The 19311-nt window shown below is 40.3% G+C and overlaps 1 protein-coding gene across 1 annotated transcript; it reads right to left on the bottom strand.

The window, feature by feature from the left end:
- Nucleotides 1-3748: 3748 nt before the first annotated feature.
- On the bottom strand, nucleotides 3749-16320 carry dis3l2 (DIS3 like 3'-5' exoribonuclease 2). Its single transcript, XM_039816180.1, has 20 exons — nucleotides 16215-16320; nucleotides 14863-15641; nucleotides 14600-14730; nucleotides 14436-14489; nucleotides 14220-14321; nucleotides 13882-14056; nucleotides 13622-13686; nucleotides 12996-13225; nucleotides 12737-12910; nucleotides 11978-12057; nucleotides 11749-11861; nucleotides 11539-11646; nucleotides 11120-11353; nucleotides 10659-10738; nucleotides 10293-10476; nucleotides 9933-10019; nucleotides 9446-9593; nucleotides 9008-9138; nucleotides 8009-8113; nucleotides 3749-6392 (listed from the first exon to the last, which is right to left on the bottom strand). Exons 2-20 carry the CDS (start codon nucleotides 15614-15616, stop codon nucleotides 6264-6266), a joined length of 3084 nt encoding a protein of 1027 aa, XP_039672114.1. The 5' UTR covers nucleotides 15617-15641; nucleotides 16215-16320; the 3' UTR covers nucleotides 3749-6263.
- Between the last annotated feature and the right edge of the window lie 2991 nt (nucleotides 16321-19311).

Below are 19311 nucleotides of genomic sequence, written 5' to 3' on the forward strand. Positions count from 1 at the left end.
GCAGTTTGATCCGAACAATCAATGGCAGTCATGTTCTAATACAATTCTGATGCTATTTTAAAACAACAAAAGCACATTCATATATTGCTTTTAAACACTTATATAAATGGCCTTGATGTATATTGAACACAGTCATACAGTGAGTGTTGCAATGAATTTATGCGCAGCCTTTGGACCATGGGCTGTGCAAGTCAGTGGAGACACTGCTGGGCATCTCATGGACTGTCCCTGCAATAAAGATGTAAGTTTGAGATTACATTAACTATCTTTAGAATTGTAGGATGGCAAGCTTTATTTATCTCTGTGGTGGTCAACTGTCATGTTTTGCATGGTTGTGGATAAGTCACTGGAAATAATTAATTGTAAGGAACATCGAGAAACTGCCTATTTCACTGCCAGTTATCTTTTGTGTGAGGTTAGAAGTTGGACTTCAACACTTAAGGGAAACCCTCCCTCTAATAGACAAATGTGAGCTAACTACACTACTATACAATGAAGTCAGAGGTTGTGTTTAAAGCTATGGTTTAAAGTCCAAACAGTATATTTGGCTGGGATGGGAGTCACTGTGGGTTATTCACTGGCGTCAGTGTGATCAGCTCTGATAAGGAATGCTCTACATGGTATGGTAGTCAGAGAGAAAAATAAACCTTGTTTATGAGGTTTATTTTTCTCTGTGAGTACCACTCCCACTGACCACTGCAATTGCACGAGCTACTGTTCCAAAGGTGAGGCAGTTCAACTATGCTCGTGGTGAGTCAAAATGATCTTGTTACATGACTTTTTATGATACAGAGATTAGTTTCCTGTGTTAACTCGTTAGTCTGATATATGACTACTTTTTTTAATGATGGCATTGGAACCACATTTATGGGGTCTTAAGACGATAACAGCAGGCAGTTTATTTTAAAGTGATGCTAAGCATTTAAAAGAAACTAAAATAAAACGTTCTTTCTACAACTAAAAATGTGTTCCAAATAAAAAAGAACCTTTGCTTTAGCTTTAATCAATGCACCCAAAGTTTTTTTGTTTCAGCCTTAAAGGTGCTCTAAGCGATGTTGGGTGACGTTACTTCTTGTTGACTTTCAAAGTATTTTCAAACAAAACGAGGTTAGCTCCCCCCTCCCTCCTCCTCATCCCGTCCCCTCTCCCTCCCTTCCGTGCTTCCGCGCACTAATCCCCCAACCCCCACCCCCAAATCCTTCTTGTTGGTTATTGGCTGGAACGCTGGAACACTGTTTGTTATGTTTGGTGGTGCAAGTTGGCCAGTTTGTTTTTGTTGGCGTTTGTGGAGCCTGGGCTGTCTACAGAGACCGCGGTTTTTTTACAATGTGTTCAGGGGACAGGCAGCTCGCGGATAGCGAGGAGATGTTTGCTGTAGGCCTATGTGACAAAAAATGGTGTAGCCTAAAAAAACGCGTGACATCGCTTAGAGCACCTTTAAGTGGCCTGGTATAACTAGTGGCTCAGGGTGGCTAACGTTAGCAAACTTTAAGCATTTACTGTTATACGTTACACGTTAATTTGACTGTTATCATATTGAGTGACTGCTATTCAACAAAAGTTACAAAGGGTTGAAGTATGGAATTGTCCATGTCTGAAAAATAATCCTCAAGCCAAACCGAACATATCAAAACTATTTAAAACTAAAATAACAGTTTTTGGCCATTTGAGGCCAGCAAACAAGCTGTGAATGCAAAACTGACACATTAATGATGAGTTGATAATTTACACATCCAGGAGCACCATTAGCAGTAATATCAAGGTGTTTTTGAGTCTACCTGAAAAATGCAAGTCAAATATTCACTCTCATTTTATCTCCATCCTGCTGGAAAACCCTGGCTCTTCGGCAGCTAGCTAAATGCTCCATTTGTTGTTCACTAGCTAGTCACTAACTTTGTTTGCAGTTTGATCCTTGACATGTAGCGTACAGTGGGTTTATCAGAGCTTTTTCGTTGTAAACAGCAACAAAAACTAATCTACGAGTGTGCTAATCTCACATTGCCAGAGTGCGGTGATAGTGTACAAAAACAGTTGAGATGCGGGCCATATTACCAAAACAATGACTAAATTAAAGCTGCGAGCAGCGATGGACGGGCCCTCGCGCCTTTCCGCGCGTCGGGGTTACTGGCAGACGCCGCTCCTTGTGACCGTTCATTCGCTCGGCACTCAGACACCACAAATCGTCACCAATGAAAAGGGAACTCCTTGCCGAGTTCAATGATACCATGATACCTCACACAAGACTCTAAGTCATACGGTTCATCAGCTGTGAAAGGGGGCGTGGCTAAAGCATAGGGGGCGGGCCAAACCATTATCAATAAATAAGGAAGTCTGCTGAGTTCAATGATATCTCACACAAGGGTCTACATCAAACGGGTCATTAGTTATAAAAGGGGGCGTGGCTAAACCATAGGGGGCGGACCAAACCAATACCAATTAAAAAGGAACTCTCTGCTGAGTTCATTGATACCTCACACAAAGGTCAACCTTAAATGGTTCAAAGGTTATGAAAGGGGGCGTGGCTTAAGCGTAGGGGGCGGGTCAAACCATCACCGATGAAGAAGGAAGTCTGTGCTAAGTTCAATGACACCTCACACAAGGGTATATCTTAAACGGTTCAAATGTTATGAAAGGGGGCGTGGCCTGAGTAAGTGGGCGTGGTCATATTATAGAGGGCGGCTCAGTATCACATGTAGACCACACATTCTGAGTTTCATGCAAATCGGATGATGTTTTTCATATAAGGCGCATTTCATGTTGCCAGCAGGGGGCGCTATGACCAAAATGCAATTTTGGCCTGTAGGTGTCCTCAGGCCTGGACCCCCCTACGCACAAAATGGCCGCCCCGCCACGGCCACGCCCACGCCCTATGACGAAAAGTTTTTCTTTTGACAACTTTTCATCTTTAACATCTTAAGATGGCACAGACCGAGTTTGAAGTTGATCGGATGAAATCTCTAGGAGTTCGTTAAAGTACGACATGTGGAAATGGCTAAAATCGCACTAATTTCGAACTTTCAATTAAAAATGGCGGACTTCCTGTTTGGTTTAGGGTATGGCTCTAATGAAGTTTTTTGTACATCTTGACATGTTACATATGTGTACCAAGTTTCGTGAGTCTACGTTAAACGCACTGCAGGGGCTCAATTTTTTTAACTTTCTAGGGGGCGCTAGAGAGCCATTTCTGTGTAGCTATTCGCGAAACCCTTAAAATACATACATTTTCACCAGACTTGATGCGACTGCCAAATTTGTTGAGTTTTTGAATATGTTAAGCCCCTCAAAAAGGCAATTCATTTGATGGGAAAAAGAAAGAAAGAAAGAAACAATACTGTAATTCCTTCAGTTTCAATAGGGCCTACGCCGCTGTCGGCGCTCGGGCCCTAAAGATACTAGAAAGCTAGAGTTTAGGGATTGTTCTCAGGGTGTTCCTCACTACAAATGAAGACCTGAAATTGCATGACAGTGCAGTACACTCTTCCTCACCATCTTCTATATACTGGAGCTGTGGGTTTAGGGTGGATTCATTAAAACACTCCCTGGTAATAAAGAACACAGAGATTATCTTTATTTATTTGCATTATAAACTTAACAGACAAGGGCAGTGCCCGATTGTAGCAATAGGGGTAATTATGTCACTGGCAGCACAGATCACTACTTTGTGTTTGAGTAGAATTTGTTTCCTTTTCATCTTCAGTGACCACTAGTTAGGTTTAAAGTAGGATTCAGGAAAATAAAAAAAAAACAGTTTCAGTCATACATGTATGTATTTATTTCCCTAGAGACAAGGATAAACATCTATTACTCTTTATGGTGCTTAAGCAGAGTACAAAAGAATACTGACCAGAATCAAAGTTACATGTCACAATATAACTTTGCTGCATTCTGAGGTTGTCAAATGTGACGTGAGAAATTCTTCCTCTTTTAAATCCTGATCACAGAAACACATCCTACTAAGTGAGTACAGTTGTTTTGCACTAGTACTTACAGAAACTTGCTGGTTTAAAATACATTTAAAGCCCATGTTTCAAACATCTCAGTCCATGTAAAACAAAATAACTTAAAATCATTAGCTAATGGTCTTCCAAAAATCTGACAAGCCTAAAAGCAATCCGTCAAACAAAAGAGATTTATAAATAAAACAAAACACTGTGCAGACGTAGCAGCTCATTTGTATGACACTTCATGGCACTGAGAACTAAAGAGAGGCACATTGACTCAATTGAAGCAAAAGGGAGGCCCACAAACACTTAAAATGTGCAGCTTCACTAACATTTTATTTAATCTTTGCTTGATTAAATTAAGGCTGATATTCAGTCGATATTAAAGAGGTCCTTTTAAATGTGTCACAAATCAAGTCTGAGCACAAAAAGACCCTACAACAGTTGGAAGCACTTAAAGCACAATAGCTAACATAAAATCCATTAAGAACTCAAGGCCACCAATAACTTCAGCAGCAATTCTCATTCAAGTCATTCCAATGTTTTGTATTAAAAACAATGATTTGAGAAATAATTACACTTGGGCCTGTCTTGCACACAAAATACAGAAAATGTGCCTCAGTTTAGACTAAAACAATATGTTAGATCCTGAGACCCTGCTTTTAAGAATATAAATCAAATTAAAGGTTCTACGAGCTTTACTTCATGACTGTGACATAAAGGACCTGAGGAGGCCCTTCAGCCCTTTCATTCACACCCCAGAAAAATCTGGAAAATCTTCCAAATATAAAACACTATAAATACATTCGGCAATGTAAAAAGTCCAGGATGGCATGTGGTTGTGGATTTTCTTTTGTTTAGCTTTTGTTTCTATGCAGACGTGAATATAACCGTTCATTCAATCTGCTGTAGTCAAAGGTTTTACTTTGCTGAATTTTACAGTTTGGTCCAAATAGCTTCACTCTAGCCACAACAAGTTAAATTACAGCAACCATAGCCAGTCAAAGACAACCAAATAAGTAAAATTCAGTAGTGTATTGAATTCTATTGCTTTAAAAACTCAAAAATAAAGTCTCTCTCCTCAATCTTGAATCAGGCATTAATATTAAACTGAAAATCAGCTTTCAAACATTAGACTGTGTACAACAGTTATGTAACATGAAAACGGTCCTCATAAAGGTCAATTAATCAACAGCAAAATAAAACTAATTGCTGCCTTGGTTCTTTCACGGTCAGACCTGATTCACAGTTCAATTTGAAATCCATCCACTGAATTACATACAATAATGTGCCCATTAGTGAGATCATTAAGGCTTAAAATACAAAATGTTTCAAGTTTTTAACCACTCACTATGAATCATATGTCCAACGTCACACGGTCAACCATTTTCCAAAGCATACCATGTATGTATTTATGGGTTGGGTTTTTTTGTCAAAAAAAGATTTTATACTTTCAAGATGGTCATCTCTCTTCCAGAGAGGTTATGTTTTTGGTTTAGTTTCTGTTAGTACTTTCAGGGAAAAACTACTGGCCCGTGTAGCATGAGTCAAGGAAGAACCCTTTACATTTTGGAGCTAGACTAGTATTATTAGTATAGCAAATTTGGAGGGGAATGATAAAAAATTGACCCAGCTATCCCAAAATCTCCAACCCTGGATCCGCCCTTGCGTCTCGCTATCCTCTGTCGTTTGGCCCAACCAGAGATGCCCACAAAGATCTATTTGTTGTTTAATTATTTTTCTCTGCTTCTTTCTTTCTTCCTTCGACTAATATTGCCTCCCTCCCCACTATTTCTGAGGGCGACCACTAACTCACTCGTTAAAGCGTGGACTCCGTGTAGTCTTTGGCCGCGGCAGGGGTTCGAATCCAACCCAGTCATTCTCCAGCTGCTCTATAATAAAAAGGTAATTAAAGACCTAAAAAATTATCCTAAAACCGTGAACTTGCCTTTTGTGCCTTCTACCTGGGATGGGTCCTTGTTGCATGTCTATAGATGTGGACTTCCCTTGCATGTATTACGTAAATTAAAAGGAAACCAAAGAAAAGCTGGAAGCAAAGTTCCTTTCCCAACACATAATATACCTTGGAAAAGGGCAGCCGTCATGTACGTGCATGTGGGTTAATTGCAGTAAGTGGGCGAACATATAAAACACACTGGGATGGGCCTTTTGGTTAAGACTGAAACTTGTAGTGGGAATTTCCATTGAAATCTGACTCTGACCTGATCAGTGATTTTCCTGCTTACCACAGAAATTCTGCTTCTAAACTACTACTACTACCACCAAACAACAAAAGCATATGTGCAATTCAGTTTTAAGTGTTTATGATTCGTTCTCCTCAGGCCTCTTGAGCACCGCGCTGTATTTCATGGGTGCACCGTCCGCTTTCAGCAGCACCTCCACTAACGTGAAGATTGAAATAACCTGTAAGTGAAAACAAGAAATGATTATTGCAATTTACACGGTCAACTTGCTTGGTCAAAGACACCTTCTAACCATCCTAACCCCAACCCCCCAACTGTTCAGGAAACAAGTTAGTAGTCTTGTTTTCTCCTGTTTAAAGAAAAACTTAAAAATCTAAAAGTCCTTAATATCTGAGATGATGTACTACAATTATAAGTAGTTTGTGTGTCTCATAACTATCTTATTAGGGTCGTTTTGAAGTTCCTACAAAAATACACTCACACAGTAATGGTTTTAAAATCCACGAAACTCCATAAAACCTGAAATTAAATTCTCCCTCTCTGTTCATATTGAATAATTCTCTAATTCCTGACAATTATAGCATGACAAAATTTTCTCGGTTTACAATTTGTATGTTTCCAGGCGGCAACCGAGAGTGGAAACAAATTAAACTGTTTACGATGAAACGGTCCATTATTTTCCATGGATTTCAAACTTGACAGGTGTCTTGCTATAGGCACGAGTAAGTGCAGTACCAAGTTTGACGTTTGGATAACGCAAAAGATATGGTCGGTAAAAGAAGCCCACATTGGCTTTTGCTGCTCTAGCCGCTGGCCCCTCCCCCTCTCACACTGAGTGATCAGGACCAGAGACAAATAAAGAGCAGCAGAGCTTTGGCAGCTAAAATGTGACATACACCTCAGACCCACAAACATGTGCAAAGTAGCACTACATAAACGATCAAACAACATGAGACAATGTCTCTATCTCTCTCTCTGGTTGATGAACACAGATATGTGTTGATTAGCTCTCATAACGGGCAAGGTGGGTAACGCATTGCCATGAGTCCATGAGGCTAATGTCTGATTACTCCACAGCGTCATTGTGATATTTCTGTCAGGTAAATATAGTAGTACAATGTCTTCCTCTGATGTAGAAGTAACCTACACTGTAAGTCAGTAGTAGGCTATACAGGGGAGATGCATATGAAGTGGTTTGGGGTCCTTCTGTAAGTCATTTTGGGGTACAATTTGGTTTTGAAGAATTCTACAAGCAGCAATACCACAGGCCAAGCAATCGGCCCGTTCCAATCAGGCACATTTTCAACGGGCACTGCACTAGTTATAACTAATTCTATTTTTTCTATTTCTTATTCTTCATGTATTTTTTTTCCTCCTATGTCTACTTAATGTGTATTTGTATTCGGATGTGTGTAAAAAAAAAAAAAAAAAAAAAAAAATAAAAATCTTTTGAGCTGCTATAGCACATGAATTTCCCCAGTGTGGGATTAATGAAGTCAATCTTATCTTATCTAATCTAATGTTGGAATCTTGGACGGTTTGGTTTTGAACTGTCACACCATCACTCTCTGGACAGTCTCCTTTCTCTCTCCTGGAAGAGCTTTTTTTTTGGGTGCTGTGACAAGGCTGAACTGAAAGCCATCTACACAGTCAAAAGAATATCTCTAAAAATGGCAATTATGTCAACAATAAGACAACGAGACTAAAGAGGTATAAAGAATATAAAAAGGCAATATCTACAAACACTACCATTAGTAAAAATGTATGCACTGAAGTATAAAGAAAGCTGAAGCCGAAACGGCAGCTAAATGTTTGTATTAAGACTGAAACCTTTCCCTGTAAACGGAGTGTATCGGAGCTGACCTTGCAGTAGATGCGTTTCTGTACTCCGTATCGGAGAACCAGCACGTCAAAGGACTGATCCAGCACCCCCATCACCATGGCCTCAGAGTCCAGCGGGCCACAGTCCTGAGGAGCACAGGCCCAAAACAATACTTAATAATTTACAGTGGTACACATAAGTTTATGAACCCATGCTAAAGTTGACAAAAAAAGAAAAAGAAAAGAGGAATAAAAAAAGAATATATATGCCTGCCTCTATGGGCATTTAACATAGGGGTGTGTATAGTTATGACCCCTGTATTTTAAGGAAAAACATTTATTAATGTACGATACATTATTCATTCACAAAGAAAATTGGTGTCCTTAAAGGTTGGATTTTTCCTCATTTTTTTGAATTAAGGCATTAAGATCAATTTCCAGAAGATGATTTTTTGTATTCCTCTTTTTTAGTCAACTTTAGCATGGGTTCATAAACCTATGAGCACCACTGTATGTTCGGGTAGGGCTGGGTGATATGGAGAAAATCAAATATCTTGATATCTTTTACCAAATACCTCGATATCGATACTGCGACGATACTGTAGTGTTGACTATTGGGGCTTTTACAAAATATTTACACAATGAGATTTTTCATAACTAATCATCAATTATGGATATATAATAACTAAGTGGGTAAAGGCAAATAATATACCAGCTAGAACAGTCTGGTAAGTTCAAAAAAATAACATTTTTACTGTTAACTGTAATTTAATCTAAAACCAGGAAAAAAAAAACACCACATATGCCATATAACGATATTACAATAGCAAAAATCTAAGATGATATCTAGTCTTATAGTACGATATCGATAGAATATTGATATAATGCCCAGCCCTATGTTCGGGTTGATCAATTATTTAAAGTAAAACCTAACCGGTTTTGTTTTTTTGCCACTGCAGCAATGAGGACAAACATGTACAGCTTGAACAGAAAAAAAGTATGTTGTCCCACTTGACAGCATGTTGCAGTTTGGATACCCACCTTTACAAACACTCCAAAGAAGAGCTCAGAGCTGAGCTCCTGGACTCTCTTGGATAGAGTCTTCTTGTCATTACAGTGTGATGCCTGTTTTTGGACTTCTTCTGTAGACAGCCCCAAATTAGGCCCACAATCTGCATGCAAACATTCAGTGGAAAGACACAGACATAATGAGTATGAGAAAAAGAAAAGAAAAATAACACATATTAAACTGACATACACACACACAAGTAGGAGCAGACAGAAGCAGGACGGGCAGAAACAATGGCCAAAGGCAACAGCGCAAACAATGGGAGATCTGAGACTGCTTTGTTCTTTTCTGCATTTATCTTTCTACTTTATTAGACGGCACTGAAACAAACAGGACATTGTGTTATTTGTTGAAACGTGTGAGTTTGTTTTTGTGTGTCCGAAAGAGACTTTTGTAGAGAAGGTACGCACTCAGTGAGGAAGCCAGCAGCCTGTGGACAATGATGTCAGCGTAGCGTCGGATGGGAGATGTGAAGTGAGTGTAGAGAGGAACATTGAGGGCGTAGTGCTTAAATAACTGCTCCTCCTTGAGTACACCTGTACAGAAGTACAACGCCATCTGGAAATACCAATAACCAACATTAAATTACTGAAATACACACACATGCTAATGAAGACCTGGCAATACTGGCACCTCCCAGCTACCAGTCCTCACTCCTTAATTGGTCCGCAAGGGACTTGAACTGGCGACCCTCCGGTTCCCAAGCCAAGTTCTTATGGACCGAGCTACCGCCATCCCATATGTTAAGATGACATGTTTTTCTTTCATGAAAATTCAAACAACTATTACATGACAGCGGGCGTCTTTTAGCTTTACAAAAGCAAATATATACCACACAAGTTTGATAAATGGATGAAAGCTCAAATAGACAAAAAACAAATGGAGCAGTGGTCTAACCTGCATGGGTCTGGAGCACATGTGGGTGAGGACTTCTTTTCTGGCAGTGGTATACTCATCATCACCAAGAGTAGTATTGAGACTCTTCTGTATGTTGGAAAAGCAGAAAGTTTGAATCATTAATACAGTTCTTCTAAATCAAATATTTTGTCAATCACTTATTGAGCGTCAGATCCCCTGTGATATAGGGAAATACTAACATACAACACACACAAAAAAAAAAATCATGAAATGGACAAGAAATGTAATATTTGTAATGCAGGACAAAACATTTTTTCCTAGTAGTTTCTGAGATATTAGAAACTGGGCTACATCTGCTGCGAGTATATCATATCATATCATATCACTGCGAGTACTGACATGCAACGCTCCTGCAGAGGAGAGATCTATGTCGATTCCCAACTGGTCACAGAGCTCCTGCAGCTCATCCACCATTTTGGCCTTCGGTGGAGGGTGGCGTCTGAGCAGGGCCAGCTCAGGGAATCTGGAGTGGATGTGGTGGGCTGTGGCAATGTTAGCCAGCAACATGAACTCCTCCACCAACCTAGAGAACAGAGTTATGGATGATGGTTAAATGGCCAAAGCGGTGGAAAAAAGAAAAGGCAAACAAGGACTATTATTATTATTATTATTTACTATGACTATTATTTAAGCACTCCTGACTGATTCAGAGACACATTTCAACAAAGGTTATACATTTGTCTCATCAAAAAAAATTTTACTCACTTATTACTGTCTCTGTACTGGTAAACGTAGCAGCCTTGAGGCATCATGGTCTCTTTGTCCAGGGTAAAAGACAGTTTTAACTAAAAAAAAACAAGAAAACACACTTAGTCATTATATCCACATTATTCATGATTATTTATCAAAAATCTCATTGTGCAAATATTTTGTGAAAGCACCAATAGTCAAAATTACAATATCGTTGCAGTATCAATAGAGGTATTTGGTCAAAAATATCGTGATATTTGATTTTCTCCATATCGCCCAGCCCTAGTTACATAGTGTTAGCCAGCTCAAATAACCTTGATAAATATCTTCCAGCAAACTCTCAAACTATCTTTGATGAACTCTTATTTTGAAATACACAGCTATACAGTCTCTACCATGCCCTACTTCTTAACTACTGTATGAAAGGAAACCCTACCATAGAGGTCAGAGTCACACACAAGGCAATGAGTACTAACCTGGTCGAGTCGGAGGGCTCCGCCGGAGAAGCGCTGAGCCCGGAGGTTCTTGGCAACGGAGTGCAGGTTGAGCACAGCCTGATGGATCTCATCGATGGGGTGCTCAGGGTCCGCAGGTGGCAGCTCCTCAGCAGAGAACATCTTTTCAGGGGCCTCGATCATGCTCTGAGCATGGTCGTAACTCAGCTTCACGCAGGAGCGGATGACTGTGCGGCCAAACCACTCACTCAGGATCTGGGCAGGTGAAGTGGAACCAATGACATGAATCACAAAACAGGAAAAAACAAAACACACACCCCAAGCAAATGGCAGCACAATTTCAGCTTAATCAATCAGCCATCAGACGCTACCTGATGAACTTTAACCTTCTATTGTTTGAGTGCAACTCTAACCGGTCCATGAATTTGATATGGTCATACCTTCCCCTCCGGTGTGATTTTCCAAATGACAGAGAAAGTGAGTCTGTCGGTGAGAGGATTCAGACTGCACAGCTCCTCACACAGCAGCCTGGGCAACATGGGGATCACCTGTACAATGACAAAAGACATGCACACAGCGAGTTCTGAATAAGTTATTCACAAGTTAAGCTAATTATAAAAATAAAATAAAACGGGTCAAGCAACACTCACCTTTTGAACCATATACACACTAGTTGCTCTCTGGCTGGCAATGGCATCCAGAGCATTGTCCTCCCCCACAAAATAACTCACATCAGCAATGTGGACTCCCACCTCAAAGTTACCTGTGTTGAAAAGACAGTCTATGACACAACTTCCCATCCCACTGGAAAAATATTATCTAGATCAGACTTCACGTTCATCATTATCATCACTTTGCTCCTCAGTTAAGTTAGATTACCATCAGGGAGTTGTTTACAGGACAGAGCGTCGTCCAGGTCTCTGGCGGTAGAGGGGTCAATGGTGAAGATACACTCCTTCCTACATAAAAAACAATGCTTTGTGAATTATATAAATACATATCCTAAATTAAGAGGAGGAGCTGCAAAGATGAATCAATGAATCGATTAGTTGTCAACTATTATATTAATGGCCAACTATTTTGATAAATCGATTTATCAGTTAGAGTAATTTTTTTAATGAAAAACTAAAAAGAAATCTGATTCCAGCTTCTTAAATGAGAATATTTTTTTGTTTCGTTTCTTCACCTCTTTATGAGAGTAAACGGAACATAACTGAGTTGTGGCCAAAACGGCAGTAAGTGGTTTGTGCACATTAGAAGTGTATTGACGAACCGCGCTACGCACACACGTTCCGAACCGAGACAAGCGAACCGTACGGTTCGGTTCGGATGTTTTTTCATGAACCGTACCACCCCTAGGAGCAACTAAACGATTAATTGAGAAAATAATCAACAGATTAATCGACAATGAAAATAATGGTTAGTTGCAGCCCTAATTGGATGGCAAAGCTTGGAATTCTCAGTAGCCCAATTATAAGCAATCATGTGTTAGCAGTCTGGGTCTATACAGCTCACATCTTTCCTTTTGTGCCAAGCTGGATCTGGCTCAGGTAGCATGTTCCCACTCAGAGAACATATTCATAAAAAAAGGATAAGAATGTAGAGCTACATAAGCATGTATGGGCTTCACAGTCCTACCTCAGGTCTCTCCTTTTTCTCATCTCCTCAGGTGGGATGGTCCAGGGCAAGTTCTTGGGAAGGCAGTCTAATACCTCATCGGAGAACTCTGAAAAATCAACATCGTACTCTACCAGGATGCCCTCCGTCTCTGGCTCAATTTCTCCAGCCTGACCCAGTGTCTTAGCAAGTTGACTGGAGGAAACATTAGGAGAGAGTCCGGTTGGTTGTTATACTGTAAAAGTGGTTTCCTGCATCAAACTTTGAACAGAACACTCACCCTTCTGCAAAGTTGCTGTCGGCTGCCCAGCTGGTGATCCGACATATGAACAAGGTGTTGCTGTAGTCCCCCGGGCGGGAACTAAAGTCTTCGGGACAGTCAGCAAGGAACACGTTAATTCGTGGCACCCGGTGGTCCACGGGGGAGAACATGGCAAAAGGTTTATCTGGTAGGAATTTCAGGAAGCCCGTCACAGCTCTCGAGTGTTTCTTTTCAACAATGTACACCACCTGCCAGACAAATGGTAAGTGTCTATTTAATATCCTGAGCCAAATGACAAATTGCTGCTAAGGAACAAGTGAAAGACCAAGCAGAACTTTTCTGATCTTAGGTTATCGTTAGTGCAAACAAAATTTCTTTTAGTTTCTTTTCATAGTAAAAGCTTTTCAGTGACAAGAAATGTGTAGCCTTTATTGTGAAGTAGCCAAATGAATTGTGAAGTTGTTGTGGCAACTTAGCATTACTCGTGGTGCCGTTATAGCCCTGCCATTATTTCATGTTAAGCACTACTACTACTACTACTACTACTACTACTACTATCATCATTGTGGTTAGTTTTATCTGGAAAATGCTTGGTAAAAAAGGAATCTAAGAAATACAGCACAGCTGATAGGTGGGACGCTCACTTTAGCAGTCTTTTGGAGTATTTCCCCATTGGGCCGTGGTGTTGAGGGGTCTTCCAGAGGTTCCACTATTTACATCAGATGAAAAGGAAAAATTGATATGCATAAGCAGAACTATTGCTTTTATTTGTTGTTTTTTTTGGTTCTGTGCATTGATACTCTTCTTAGACCAGTAAAGAAAATATTCAAAACACAGATACCACAAGTTCCTATATTGATTGTGATAGGCAACAGCTGCTATAATCACAACTCCTTTACAGTACCTGTGTCAGTGAGGGTGGTATTCTGCACTTTGCGGATGAGTTCATCCTGGTCGCTACACTGGTCTTCCACAGTAACATCAGGCCTGGGGGTGCGTGCTGTCTTTTTCTGCACAATGTTTTCTTTCAGGCTCTCTGACTCACTGGTGCCATCACAGTCAGTATCTGACTTCACAACCTAAACAGATAGCATTTATCGTCAGGCTAAAATGGAGTCTATTATATATATTTTATTAATAATAACAACAACAACAACACTTGAAAAGCTGATGCCAAAAGTTAAAGACATGGGGCTTATAAACAAAAACTATACTGTACACAGCTAGGTATGTATAGTTTACCTTCCACTGCTCCCGAGGGAGAATTTGCACCACCACTATGTCTCCATTCAATGCTCTGTTACGAGCCACAATCCCATCCAGAAATATATCCCGTGTGTCATCCTGCGAAAATCAAAAAGGGATAGCTATTTTTTTAGAACCCATTAAACAAGTTGTTGAAGCAGCAAAGCATTACATTTGACACATTCTGTCAAATCCATTCTGTGTTGAACGTACAGGAGATGGGACGAAAGCTTCGTGGTATTTCTTTGGGTTGATTCTTATCTGTCCCTGCAGAGAAAGTATGTTGAATTAGTAAATAATTCCACCAGTTTATTGTGTTACCCATACTCAATATATATTTGGATACAGTTTCAGGAACAGTAACCCTGGGTTTTTACCTGAATGAGTTCTCCTCTTTTAAGGCCATGGGAAACCTCCTCAAATGCCATGTAGGATTCAAACACTTGTTTCTTTGATCCTCTGCCTCCTTTGTTCTTACTCTTGTCAGCAGGAGAATTGGCACTTGAAGCTAAAAAAAAATTAAAAAAAAGATTTAACTCATTAATTGAATCCATCACATGTATACAACTAATTCATTATACCAATTAAAATGTGTGTACCTGCTGAGAATAAAGATCTCAAAAACTAACCTACAATTTACCTCGGGATTGCTGCAGTGTTTTGTCTTTACCATAAGGGGACGTCTGAGTGTCAAACCCAGACTTTGATGTCCCTTCTCTGCTTTTCTCCTCTTCCGGGTGCTTTGGCAGGTTTTTTTTCTTTGACTTTTTCATCTTCTCCTGCTCCTGTCCACTTGTACTGGCTTTCTTTGGGGACTGGGGCTGTCCAACAAATTTGTCAATCTCTTTTGAGTCGACCTCTCTGTTAGAGTCCTTGCTTTTCTTCTGCTGCTTCTGGTGTTTCTTCGAGTCATTGGGTTTTAAAGTGCTGAGCTCCTCACCAGACTCAACGTCTCCATCGTGGCTGGTGGCAGTGTCCCTTCTCTGTCCCCATCGCTGTCTGTCAGACACACCCTGCTTCCTTTCACAGTCCTGCTGAGCACTGCGGGTGCTTAGTTTCTCCATGTATAAAGACAGGGAGCTCTCCTCTCCTTTACTTTTCATGGAAGAGGGTGAGAAGTCACTTGAATCAGAGAAATCATTCGGCACTTGGTCCCTTTTTCGCTGTGGTATGTTCTGCCTGTCACTCTGGGCTTTGAGCAGTGTGCTTGGCCCATTTCCTTCCCTTTGAAATGCTGTGTCCTTTGCATATTGATCTAGATACAGACTGAACTTGCTGCTGCAGTGCTGGCTGAGAAGTCTGGCATATGCGTCTTTCTGAGGAGGAGTGCTCGACTGATTCTGGCTGCGCTTTGGCTCTCGATTCCGGTTCTTCGATTGCCGAGGAGAATCCATATGGCAATACTTACAGAAACGATCTCTGAAAAGGCAAAAAGCACACTGTGAGTGCTGCCATTCAAGCTGTAGTCAGTACACATAACTTTCAGACAAGGTAGCTTTATTAGGCAACAATGTTTACAATTCAGTGCACTCAAAATGTTACAATAGGAGATCGTTATCTAAAATTAATTTGAAGTAATCCATTCCTCTTACGTCATATACATTAGTTAGCTAGCTAGTCATAATTACAAACGTAAACATGACTGGAAGTTAACCAAGTAGCTAAACACTACATCGGGATGATGATTATACGAGACAACAAACTCTGTATCATCCCATTGTCTTCGGTATTAACGTCTTTAAGAGCTCAGAATGACTTCTGAACATATGTAGCTATCCTATAGCTACCAGCTAACTAACGTTAGCTAGCGCTTATTAGCAATGCCTGACTAGCATCAGCTATGCTAACTGCAACGGCAGGTGTTGGTTTAACGTTAACTAGCTAGCTAACTAACGGTACTTGTAGCTATGTCAGACAGACCACGACCCTGACCACGATAAACGACTCGAAAATGGACGGAACGATTGTCACACTTAAAATCTTAAACATTACCTTATTCACTGCGTGTAAAGGTATGTAACTTAGCTGTTATTCAGAGCAAAGTGCTAGCTGATGCATTCACTTCCTCCGTCGTCGTGAATTGAATGGTTACAGTCACGCTACCTTTGAGTGCTATCGGAAATATCAGAATTAGCCGAACGTACGAAAACGCCACAATAGGGGAAAGTCAAGATACAATACAAATATGGCCTTTTTTGACCTGTCCTCTTATATATTAGTCAGGGCAATCCTGTTACTACATAGATTTTGGACATTTGACTTATCAAGCCCTAAATTAATGAATTAATCAGGTGGTACATTTTGGAAAAAGTCTATTGACACTTTGGTGAGTGACTCTGTGTGCTCATATATTTTTTTGTGAAACAAACATTACACCCAAATGAATCAGTACCCGAGGTAATTGCCATGAGTGTTGTCATTCATTCCAGCATTCACTGAGCAGCTCCATGACCACACATAAGAGAGACACAAGCAACCTATAGAGGGCAGCAAATACTAAATATTTAATTGATTCTGACTATACAGCGACTTATTGCTGTGTGTGTCAGTTGGGCGAACAACTCAACCTGTCTGATGACAACGATAGGGAGAAAGTACACTTAACATTCAGTCAGACAGAAATGTCTGTGTCTGAGTGTGTGAAGACATATGTTGTTCTACAGGATGAATATAGTTCTTAGCTATCACCTACAGTATATTTGCTATGCTCGCTCCTGACAACCTGATTTCACACCTGTCTGTTCATGCTTGCATAGTACAAGACAACTCATAAAGCCTCCTTCGAGCACACACACAGACTCACACAGACTCACACAGACACACACACACACACACACACACCGCTTCCTCAATATAATTCCCAGGGCATTACATGGGGGTGATTTTTGGCTAGGTGTATGTGTGCAGTCAGATGGTGCCTTCATACATCTGATCTGAGGATATACTGTAGATGAGGGTGTCATGTCTCACCCAGAAACTTGCAAGACACTGATGCATACAGGTCACATGTCTTGTCTTCAGTAGTTGTGATTAAGTTATGTAGGCCTACAGTAAGAACTTTGCATGATTGAGGAGAAATCAGCTTGGGTGAAAGCACCTAAAACGGAACCCACACATACCCACCTCCCCAATCTCCCCCAACAAACTTATCCCGTACAAAAACATAACTCCTTCCTCAGTACATCCTCCCGGACCAACCAACCAGATGACATCTCTTTCCTGTCGTTTCCAGTACATCCTCCCGGATCAACCAACCAGATGACATGTCTTTCCTGTCGTTTCCAGTACATCCTCCAGGACCAACCAACCAGACTACATCTCTTCTCAATCTCACCCACCATCCAAATCTATTGCTATGTTCTTAACATTCATTATAAGCAAGCATTCATTAAATCTTTAAATTACATATTGTTGTGACGTGGTCCTTGCTAGTGAATTGTGATGTAATTAAGTCTCAGTTGCTGCTGCACTATTAGACGTAGACTGTATTTGTGCATATTTGATTTAAACAGTAGCCTAGCTGGGTGTTATCAATTTAACAGTTGTTGGAAACAGTATCGAACTAATGCTGAACTAAACTAATGTGACCAAGGGATATCATACTGGTACTGGATCAATATACTTGTACTGAGGCCAGGAAAGGTACAGAGGGACCCCTGACTTAGAGGCAGGAGAAGGGACATAATCACCAATGACAACACTGGACCTGTTTCTTTGATAAATTTGAGGATATAGGTGCTACTTACTCTCTTCCCTGTCCAACAGTAAGAGACAGCACCAACTACTATGCAGGCTGAACTGGCCGCTTTTCATATTTGCAGGTGTGTTCTGACTCCAAATTCAACAGCACAAATCAATATTTCTTCTATATGTTCCCAGATGGTATGACTGATTTGTCCTTTCTCTTCAGAGACACAGTGTCTTAGTGATTATACTGTAGCTGTACAGTAAATAGGACCAGTGTTGGGTCCTTTCTATACTTTAGTTTCCCTCCCAGCAGTTAAAGAACATAATGACATGGTTTCACTAAAGTTGTCCATTGGAGTACATTTCAGTACTATAGACTTGCAAACTATCTAGCGTTTACACAGGCTCTTGCCAATTGTGTGCTGGGATAGGCTTCAATTTATGTTACCATCACTGTAACAAGGGGAACACGTGTCTATAGATAAAGAACAACAGGCCAACATTTGATAAGATTTTGTAACAATACACACCCAGACCATTCAACTTTTTTTTTTCACCAGCATTAGTTGATTGAACTGTCCTTCCTTTGGCAGACTGTACCTAGGGAAATGGACATAGTAACAGTTTTCAGCAGCCTTTTTCATCTTCATCAGGCAACTGTGGGTGATCTGGCAGTCAGAGCATTGGCATTTAACAGAATCCTTATTTTGAACCTTTTACTATTTCCCTAATTTGATGGCCTGATTCTGTTTCATATCTCCACAAAACTAGTTGATTTCACTCAGAATTCTGATGAGTGACAGAGTTTCAGCTACTGAGCTTGAGCTACTGAACATTAAATATAATATGGAGCTTAAAAAAGTGATGTCTTTGTTATTTTCATAATTTCTCCTTCATTATTCTTCATCATCACTCTCTGTAACTTTCCTGATACCCTGTTTGCTAGTCTAAGGTGCACTGTAAAACCAACAGTCTTGCTATAATTCCAGAAGCTTCACAACTACCAAAGTATAAAAATATTTCCCACGTTAAAGTTGTTGACAGCTTATTAGCTTAGCACAGATAAAGAGCTGTGAGTAAGACTGGAGCTTTTAACATCAGAAGATGACTCTATAGAATTTGTTAAGCCTCTGATAGAAATACACAACCATAAACCTTTTAAGGAATGGTTATTTAATGTCCTTTAGAGTTTCATTACAACCCACTATTAAAAGCGTGACATTGTAAACTTTTCTATTAGGCCCTGACAGCAACTTGACCTGTTTAAGTTCAAATACAGCTCCCAGCAGTAGCAAAGCAGACAAAAAAAGCATCAGAGTAAATGCACTTCTGCTCATGAGCCTGTTTTCCTTCTCTTGCTCTTTTCTGAAGAAATCTAAAGGAACCTCTGGGAGAACACTGA

Source organism: Perca fluviatilis, chromosome 11 (assembly GCF_010015445.1).
Source record: "Perca fluviatilis chromosome 11, GENO_Pfluv_1.0, whole genome shotgun sequence".
Classification (NCBI taxonomy): domain Eukaryota; kingdom Metazoa; phylum Chordata; class Actinopteri; order Perciformes; family Percidae; genus Perca; species Perca fluviatilis.

What these genes read in the sequence shown, in the direction of transcription:
- dis3l2 (XM_039816180.1), bottom strand. Translation starts at nt 15,616, where the DNA reads ATGGATTCTCCTCGGCAATCGAAGAACCGGAATCGAGAGCCAAAGCGC. An exon ending in AAATCACACCGGAGGGGAAG is followed by an intron (nt 11,354 to 11,538) that starts GTATGACCATAT and finishes TCACCTGCCCAG; the next exon opens with ATCCTGAGTGAGTGGTTTGG. An exon ending in AGAAACGCATCTACTGCAAG is followed by an intron (nt 6,393 to 8,008) that starts GTCAGCTCCGAT and finishes GTGTAAATTGCA; the next exon opens with ATAATCATTTCTTGTTTTCA.